This window comes from Molothrus aeneus, chromosome 15, assembly GCF_037042795.1.
Source record: "Molothrus aeneus isolate 106 chromosome 15, BPBGC_Maene_1.0, whole genome shotgun sequence".
Taxonomy (NCBI): Eukaryota; Metazoa; Chordata; class Aves; order Passeriformes; family Icteridae; genus Molothrus; species Molothrus aeneus.
The window spans coordinates 3741440-3750516 of record NC_089660.1 but is presented as its reverse complement, the minus strand read 5'-3'; the positions used below and the strand labels follow the sequence as shown (position 1 = coordinate 3750516).

At 63.0% G+C, this 9077-nt stretch overlaps 2 protein-coding genes across 4 annotated transcripts; one reads left to right on the top strand and one right to left on the bottom strand.

Annotated features, from left to right (window-relative positions):
* Nucleotides 1-1008: 1008 nt before the first annotated feature.
* On the bottom strand, nucleotides 1009-5514 carry SNCB (synuclein beta). Of its 2 annotated transcripts, none has more exons than XM_066560171.1 (6): nucleotides 5435-5514; nucleotides 4673-4800; nucleotides 3204-3242; nucleotides 2739-2857; nucleotides 1908-1997; nucleotides 1009-1764 (listed from the first exon to the last, which is right to left on the bottom strand). In XM_066560171.1, exons 1-6 carry the CDS (start codon nucleotides 5470-5472, stop codon nucleotides 1732-1734), a joined length of 447 nt encoding a protein of 148 aa, XP_066416268.1. In that variant the 5' UTR covers nucleotides 5473-5514; the 3' UTR covers nucleotides 1009-1731. The 2 variants fall into 2 exon arrangements, with proteins under 2 accessions (XP_066416268.1, XP_066416269.1); XM_066560172.1 differs by lacking the exon at nucleotides 5435-5514 and adding an exon at nucleotides 4954-5078.
* On the top strand, nucleotides 5204-7421 carry EIF4E1B (eukaryotic translation initiation factor 4E family member 1B). Of its 2 annotated transcripts, XM_066560170.1 has the most exons (7): nucleotides 5204-5982; nucleotides 6113-6198; nucleotides 6309-6404; nucleotides 6522-6585; nucleotides 6769-6882; nucleotides 6985-7124; nucleotides 7241-7421. In XM_066560170.1, exons 1-7 carry the CDS (start codon nucleotides 5965-5967, stop codon nucleotides 7353-7355), a joined length of 633 nt encoding a protein of 210 aa, XP_066416267.1. In that variant the 5' UTR covers nucleotides 5204-5964; the 3' UTR covers nucleotides 7356-7421. The 2 variants fall into 2 exon arrangements, with proteins under 2 accessions (XP_066416267.1, XP_066416266.1); XM_066560169.1 differs by having other exon boundaries at nucleotides 6769-7124.
* Nucleotides 7422-9077: the final 1656 nt, after the last annotated feature.

Sequence of the window (9077 nt, the reverse complement as noted above, 5' to 3'; positions counted from 1 at the left end):
GTTGGAGCAAGTTCCCTCCCTGCTCTCTGGCTTCCAGCTCTCACAGCTTTCCTGTCTCCCCCCACTCTGCCTCTGCCCCAGCCCCTTTACAGCCTCCTTGGCACTGGGGCAAGCCATGCTGCTCCTGGTTTGGATCTGCTTGTTGGTGGATAGCAGAATTGGCAAGGGAAGGAAAAAATGCCCTAGTGGAACAGCCAGCCAGCCCCCAAAGAGCTGTTTCAGTCCTTCCAATAACACACAGTGAGTGCTATGAGCACTGCTGCAACCAGAGCCAGGCTGGGATTTGCTGGCATCAGCAAACCTGTTGTGAGTCCATGCTGACTGCTGCAGCTTCACTCCTCGCTGGCAAAGCTGGAGCCAGCACAGGTGGGGGATCTAATCTGATATTCATGGCAGGGACACTCAGCCCAGCCTGTCAACCCAGCTTGTGATGCAGTCAAGGGGCTAAAGGCCAGCTGGGGGTCCAGGCTGTGTTGGTGGTCCTGTCCTAGGAGAGCTGAAGACCCAAGGATGGCACTGTGGGGTGGGCACAGGACCTCCTGCCATGGCAGACATCCCACAGAATGTGTGACACCCACCTGCCCTTTAGGTGGTCACACTGCATCTAAACAAGCTATGAGTGACGGCCACGTCCCCTGCCCCATGCCCAGGGGCCATGTAAAAAGAGGGGAATCAGTGCTTGAGCTCAGGGTTGTGTCTACCCTCACCCTGGCTTGTTGTTCTCAGCCCCACAGGGCCCCCTGCAGATGCAAAGCCCTGCAGACATCTGCAGGGTGGTGTGGGGACACTGCTTGCACCCCAAGTCTCAGCCAGAGTCTGGCTGTAGTCAGGGCACAGTGACCTGCTGTGATGCAGCAGCCAGCAGACAGAAAGGCATCTTGTCCTCATGAGCAACCAGTCCTGCCCACTCAACCAGCATCAGCCCCATTCCTCTTTCCAAAACTACCCTTGCCACCAAAGCATGGGGCCAACCCCTCCCCAGGGACCCCACAACCAGGACCAGGGGGCTACAGACAAGAGTTGGCTTTATTCACGGACACGGGGGCAGCTGTGTCACTGGCAGCTGCCCTCGTATTGCACATCCAGCGACGGGGGAATATCCATGCCACGTCACAACACAGCGTCGGCACTATGGGACCTCGGGGGAGGCGCGGGCACCGTCACCACCCAGCAGGCTGGGGAGCGGGCTGGGGCGCCAAGGGTTCACAAAGGCAAAAGACCCGTCCACCCATAGATAGAGAGAGAGATATATATAAAAAAAAAATAGTTCCACGATGACCAGAGCAGAACCACAGGGACACGCGTGCAAGCGAAATGTACAGCAGCCCGCGAGCAGGTAAACATGCTTTGTACACACACAGACACGCCAGGACACGGCCGGGGTTTATGGTGCTGGGAGGGAGACAGAGCCATAAACCCGGGCCTCACACTCACTCACACACTCACTCACACACACTCACACCGGCCCCTGCGGGCAGCACCCACGGCTCGGCCTCGTGCCGGGGCTTGGGGGCTTGGACACAGCGGGTGTTTCTCACTGCTAGACATGGTACGGAGACACGGACACGGTCCCTTGGAACGGAACTGGAGGAAGAACTCGTGAGCGAACGGGGCAGGGGCACCCCTGCTCCTCCCCGGCACACGGGCACTGGCCGGGGCCGGCTGGAGAGGAGCAGGGGGCTACCGGCGGTTCGTTGTGCTGCTGGTGGAAGAGGCAAGGATGGGGGTCCATTATGCCTCTGGCTCGTATTCCTGGTATTCCTCCTGTGGGATGGGGAAGGAAAGAGCCAGTGTGAGAGTTCAGGTGGGGCACAGAGCCCCTGTCTTCTCCAGCCCATCCTCAGCTTTGCTCTGGACAATGCACTAACCACTGTGACACTGTGTCCCTTGTCACCCTGTCCTCTCACCTGTGGGGGTTCCTCGTAGTTCTCCCCCTCTGGCTCCAGCAGCGGCTCAACCAGTGGCTCCTCCACAGCCTCCTGGGCCACCTCCTCTGCCTGAGAGTGAACCAGGAGGTCAGTGCCACACACACACACAGAGCACACACCCTCCCTGCCCTGGCCAGACCAGCAATGCACCCAGGATACAAGGTGCTCCATGGGGAGCCAGTGGGATCCTGGCACACAGCACCCAGCTGGGAGGTGACATCCATGAGTCCGTGGGAGCAGGGGCTGTGTGTGTATGTTCCTATATACGCTATTCCCAGCCCCAGCCTCGGGCAGGCAATGAGTGCTGGCACCACGTGGGCCTCGGCAGGCTGCAGGAGCTGGCAGGGCTGCAGGAGCATCCTGCATCCCTGGCAGGGGAGGGCGGCGCTGGGTAACCCCTCCCCGGGGCTGGCAGGCGGGAAAGGGGGGCAGCCAATCCCCCCGTGCAGCGGCGGTGGCGGCGGCGGTGGCCTCATTTCTTCAGCTGATGCTATTTTGGGCTAAGCTGGAAGCCAAGGGCTCATGGGGCGGCGAGCTGGAACCCGCTGCCCCTCCCGCAGCTGTCAGGTCACCTCGAAGCCGCTGGAGCGCCGCAGGCCCGGGCCCAGGCCCGGCCGCCATGGCAGGCCCCGAGCGCGCACACGTCCGCAGAGGCCGCGCACGCGGCCATGCCCGCCCGGGGCACGAGGAGACCACCTGGGCACCCTCGTGCTCTCTGCTTTGGGGCTGGGGAACAGCCAAAGGGCTCCTCGCCAAAGCCGGGCATGTGCCAGCCTCCCCACGGGCATGGCAATGCCTGGGGACTCTCACCTTCAGGTCTGCAGGGAACTCCTCCTTCTTCACCAGCCCGGTGGCCGCCGCGATGTTGCCGGCGCCGGTGAAGGCGGCCTCGCCCAGCTGGGACGCCTGCTCCTTCGCTTTCTCAGCCACTGCAAGAGCCCGGGGTGCCCATCAGTGCCCCTCGTGCCACAAAGGGTGCCCAGCTGTGGCTTCATGCCCTGCGCCACCCACGCGGGGAGCTGGCGGGGAGATGCTGGGCAGGATCAGGCTCTCCTCACTTCCTTGCCCTGGTGGGGAGGGGAGGGGGCCATGACACTGCTCTGCAGCTGGGCAAGGAGTGTGAGCAGCCTCTGCAAATCCTTGGTTGCCGGCCCTGTTATATAAGAGGCTTTAGCAAAGTGACATCAGTCCCTCAATTAGCCTCCGATCTCATTAGTGTGGCCATGCTCTCAGGGCTGGAGGGCTACCGCCGCAGGAAGACAGAGGGGTCCGTACCTGAGGTTACGCCTTGCACCACACCTTGGGTTTTACTCCCTGAGGGTAGAAAGAGACAGAGATGGGGTTAGAGGGACAGACAGCTGGGCTCCAACTTGCGCCATGCCTGAGCCCCTGGCAGGGCTCTGAGCCAGGACAGCAGCCGGTCCACACCCCATGCCAGGGCACCTGGGGGGCTGAGCACTTGCCTGGCTCCCCTCAAGGCTCCTGTTGTCCCTGCGGGAGCCTGAACTGGGGCAGCACAGAGCTGCCACCAAGTGCCAGGCAGGGCAGAGACCCCAGGGCCCAGCACTGTGTCAGGGCACAGCCAGGCAGGGTGAATGCCAGCCGTGCTGCTGAGAAAAACCTTCCACAGGATCCAAACCTACAGCTGGTGCCAACAGAGCGTGGCAAGCCCCACAGCTGGAGTGCCCGGAATTGGGTGCTGCTGCTGGCTGTGCCAACCCTGCCAGGCTCCCTCAAGCAGAGCAACACCACCCAGGATACCCCACGGAATGGGAGCGGGGTGTTTAGGATGGAAGGAAAGGTAGGGGCTGGGCAGCTCCTGTAGGATGGGGCCTCAGGCTGTTCCTGGAGCTGCTGTACCAGCAAATACACCCTAGCGAGGATGGGGATCCAGGGCAGACACCCACCGCTGCCCAGGGGAACAGTTTTGGGGCCTCAGCTCTCCCACAGAGCTTGTGCCCTCTGGAGCAGAACAGCCCTGCGCCCTCCTCCCTCCCACTGCAAGCAGAGCTAGCCTCAGCTCCCTCCTGGGCTTTCCAGCACCACAGACTGCCCAGGAACTGCTCCTCCTGCCAGCCATGCCTTCTAGGACTTGGCCCCGAACAGATCCCGCCCCCAAGGAGCAGCACGAAGGGACCCCTCAGTCACCAGCCAGGTGCAGGGGAAATGCCGGTGTGGGATCAGCTCCAGGGCACTGCCTCTCCAAGGGGGACAAACGCGGTCCCCACCCCCCTGCACCCAGACAGGCACATCCCAACACAGGGGTCACCACCTCCATCATGGTCCATCTGCTTTCCTGCCCCAAAGCATCCCGGGCACAGAGCTGAGAGACCCTCAGGCTGGGAGCTACAAGGGGTCCGGTCCCCGAGGGTTCCACCCCCTCAGCCTGGGGACCAGTCCCCGACTCTGCTCCTGCCTGCGGAGCCCACTCTCCTGCCCTGCAGATTCCCGTTGGGCAGCGAGGCACTGCGGGCACCGACCCTCTGCCCCGGGGCACTCCACCGCAGGGTGGTCGTGGCGGGGAAGGAGCAGGGGACAGGGGGAGCGGGGCGGGGACAGGTGGGAACGCCAGGGGGACGGCAGGGTGATGGGCTAGAGGACGCAAGGGCAAACGCAGGAGCAGGCAAGGGCAAGCAGAGAGGGCCGGCAGGGCAGGCAGGGACGGGCAGAGATTAGCCGGGGATGGAGAGGTAGGGGGCAGGCAGGGGGCAGGCAGGGGGCTGGCAGGGCAAGCCGGTCCTTACCGACATAGAGGACCCCTTCCTTGGTCTTCTCCGCGGCCTCGGCCACCCCCTGCTTGGTCTTCTCAGCTGCGGCGACCACCCCCTCCTTGGCCTTGGACAAGCCCTTCATAAACACCTCCATGGCGGCTCTGCGGGGAGAGGCCGCAAGGCTTCACCCGGCCCCGCGCCCGCCCGCCCCGCGCATCCCTTCCCCGCGCATCCCTTCCCTGCGCGTCCCTTCCCTGCGCATCCCTTCCCCGCGCATCCCTTCCCCGCGCCCCCGGCCCCGCCGCCCGCCCGACCTGGCTCGCTGTCGGCGGGGACGGGCGGGCCGGGCCGGGCCGGGCCGGGCTGCGGCGGGGCGGGCTCAGTGCGGCTGTGCCGGGGCCGCGCTGCGCCGCGCTGCGCCGTGATGCGCGGGGGGGACCGCGCCGCGCCGGGCTGCGCCGGGCTGAGCCGGGCTGAGCCGTGCTCGGCCGTGCCGAGCCGTGCCCCGCCGCCCCGCGCCGCCCCGCGCCGCCCTGCACCGCCCCGCACCGCCCCGCACGGCAGCGGCGCCCCCGGCCCTTCGCCGCCCCAGCCCCGCAGGCTCCTTCCCCGGCTGCACGACCCCCCGGGGCTGTCGTTTTCCCCGTCCCCATCGCTCATCGTGATCCCACCCCACGCTGTCCCCCCGCTATTCTGTCCTGACCCCCATCGCGTCCTCTCCCGGTCACATCTCCTCCCGTTCCTTGTCCCATCTCGTCCCGATCCCACTGCTTTCCATCTACAGGCTGCCCTTACCCCATTCCATCTTTACTGCCATCCAGCTCCCTCCACATTCCACCTTGTCTCTATGCCATTCCCATCCCCTCCTCGTCATGTCCTCTCCCCACCTCATCCCACCCCATTCCCATCCCACCACATCCAGTTCTGAACCCATCCCCTCCCCATCACATCCTGTCCTGACTCCATCCTCCCCATCCCATCCTATCCCTCCCCTCCAACCCGATGCTATCCCATCCTCTCTGGGTGCCATCCTGCTCTGCCCATACCACACCATGGTCCCCACACATGGTGCCCAACTTACACAACTCTACTCCCTCATCCTGATCTCATCACACTCTAAGCCCCTGTCCTCATCCCCCAGCTCCCTGCCCTAGAAAGGGATCCCCCATCTCTCTGCTCCCCAGGAGGGGCAGGACTGGCTCTGTCTCCCCAGGATACCACCCATCCACCCTCCCCACCAGGTGCAGCTGGGATTGCTCCTCACCCCACCTGCCTGTGGGTACTTAAGAGCCAGAGGCTGCCCCAGAGAGCCTCTGCTGGTCAGGATGGCTACGGGGGAGCAGGTGGGTGCTCGCCCCGTGGGATGGGGAGGCTGTAGAACACAGAGAGCCCTGCCAGCCCTCGGGGTGCCTAGTATGGGAGGTATTGGGGTGCTCATGGGGCTCCTCGGGGCTGTCCCACCTTCCTCTGCAGAGGCAACAGGAGCGACGCCGCCAGAGGGCTCGGCAGCAAGAGCTGCTCCCGGCAGAGATCCAGGGCAAGCATCCCCTGCAGAACAGGTATGGGAGGCCTGGCCATGGACAGCCTCTCCCAGCACCGGGAGGGGTGTGTGGGGGCTGGAGGGGGACTGTGGCACGGTTTGAATGCCCCATTTCCCCTCCGTTCCCAGATGGGCGCTCTGGTTTTTCAAGAATGACAAGAGCAAGATGTGGCAGGCAAACCTGCGCCTCGTCACCAAATTCAGCACTGTGGAGGATTTCTGGGCGTGAGTGTGCACTGGGTGGGCACACCCACCGTGTCCCTTCTGGAGCTGTTCTGGTGGGGGGGGGTCTGAGCCTGAGGCACCTATTCTCACCTGCTTCTGTGTCTCCATCTAACACAGGCTGTACACTCACATCCAGCTCGCCAGCAAGCTCGCAGCTGGCTGTGACTACTCCCTCTTCAAGGTATGACACCCCATCCTCAGAATCCCCCCAGCACCCAGCATTATGGAGGTGCACTGGCTGCTGGTAAGGCTGTCAGCATGCCCCGGCCATAAGGTGGGAGGGGAAGCCTGGCTGGATGCAGCTCCCCAGGCCAGCTCTGGCCAGTACTTGGTGCTTCTGACTTGTCCCCTTGCCCGCCCCCAGGATGGCATTGAGCCCATGTGGGAGGACAGCCAGAACAAGCGCGGTGGGCGCTGGCTCATCACCCTGGCCAAGCAGCAGCGGCACACAGAGCTGGACCGCTTCTGGCTGGACACAGTGAGTGCTGCCCCACCCGAGGGTCCTGCCTGGGCTGCTCCCCCTGCCCTAGGGCTGAGCCCCAGTGGGGACTGTCCCAGGCTCCCCTTCTCCTCCCAACAGCTGCTGTGCCTCATTGGGGAGATGTTTGATGAGTACAGTGATGAAGTGTGCGGGGCCGTCATCAACATCCGCACCAAGGGGGACAAGATTGCCATCTGGACCCGGGAAGCAGAGAACCAGGAAGGGGTCACCCACATTGGGTAATGCAGCTTTGGGGGAGGCTGCACAGGGCAATAAGGGCTCCCCCTGTTTAGGGGAATAGGCACAATGGTAGAAGTGGTGCTGTCCTGTTCACGCATCCCCTTCTCTCCTCCAGGCGTGTCTACAAGGAGCACCTGGGCCTGTCACAGAAGGTGGCCATTGGGTACCAGGCTCATGCAGATACAGCCACCAAGAGCGGCTCCCTTGCCAAGACCAAGTTTGTGGTGTGACTGTGGGGAGCTGCCTATGAAGTCCCCATGTTCTGTCTCACAATAAATTTCTGCATCTGAGCATGATCTGTATCTCCAGGGCTCTTGGCAGCCTGGGGTGGCTCCTGTTTGTTGGGGACATTTCCAGGGAGGGAGATGATGGTATGCCAAATCCTGGCGCCTCCATTCTGGGTGAGCGGGGCCAGGAGCACAGAGCTGGCATTGTGGTGGGCTTGGGACACTGCACATGTCCCCTCACCTCCCCTAGAGCCTGGGACCAGTGCCCCTCTCCCTGAGGCTATGGGGGTGTTTCCAGTGTTTTAGGGGGCCCTGGATAGCTGCCAGAAGGATGCTGTTCTGCCCTCCCCTGGCCAAGGCATGGGCACAGCTCACTGCCCTGAAAACCTGGGCATGGGAGGGACTACTGAGGCCCAGCTCATCTGGGTCAGCTCAGCCTGGGGAGCTGGTCCACTTTTCTCCTAAGTCCCTGCACATGTGTGGGACATGGGTCTGCCTTCTCAGGAAGATCAGTTTCCCAGCTGAGGGCTGGCAGTGTCCCTGCAGGGTGGGTGCTGGGCTGCAGCACAGCATGGCCCCCGTGCTGCATCCTCCCACAGACACTTGCAGCACAGGTGCTATGAAGTTCGTTTTCTTCCCAAGATTTTGTTGGTGCCAGACCTGCAGGCTCACCACCTCAGTCTTTTGAGCCCTGAGACTTTGCTGGCTCCTCCTTTCCATGGCTCATGTCTTCTGCTGTCCCTTCTGGTGGTCCTGGCCTCCCATTCTCTCTTCCAGCCCCACCTCACACTCTGTCCTTTAGTCTTTTATTTGTGTGTTTGATTGTTGTATCTGTGCTGCCCTGCCTAGTCAGATTCCAGAGGTGGAGCTGTCTGCTCACCTTCTGACAGTGGCAGCTGCAGTTCTGCTCTCACCCAGGATATCTCCATTCTCTCCAGCAGCACCCAGGCTCCATCTCAGCCCAGGGCTGCACCTTGTCCAGGGCCACATGTCCAGCCTAACTGTGCCACCTCATCAGCCCAGAGCCAGGGCTGCTTGTCTCCTGCTGTGATGGCTCAGTGCCTGCAGACAAGCTCTGCAGAGAGCTGTCCTGCAGAAGGATGAAGTATTGACCACTCTCTGCTCTTTGAGCTGGTTGTGACCTGTCTGCTCACAGCTTGACAGGCAGCTGCTGTGGCTGTGGCTGTGTCACCCAGGGTCTCACCTGCCTGCAGTGCAGCCTGTGGGGTTGAGCTTGCTGAGCCCTGCAGCTGCCATGGCTGCAGAGGGCTGTGTCCCTGGGACTCAGCTGCCGTCCTCCAGGAACATCAGCCTTGCAGCTCCCCTGGGGCAGTGCAGGGCCCTCCACCACCCAATATTGCTCCTGTTCCAGGCAGAGGATGATGCTAGAGACTGAAGACAGGGGCTCATCCCTGGCAAGCAGCATGTCAGGCCATGTCCCTGTGTCCTTGCATCGTGCGATGGTTTTGGGTCATTTCTCTGCGCAAGGGCAACAGCACAGCACTGCCCTCCCCGGCAGGGACACGGGGCTGGGGAGGTCTGCAGGCAGCAGGACTGGGATGAGGGGATGGAGTATGGGGGGCAGCAGGACTGGGATGAGGGGATGCATTACGGGGGGTAGCACCTCACACTGGGGGTGCTGCCAGCGGGGCTCAGGGGCTGGCTGTGCCTGCCTTGCCCCCTGGTCCCGCACGGGCTGTGTGCTGGCAGCCCGGGTGCTGCCTG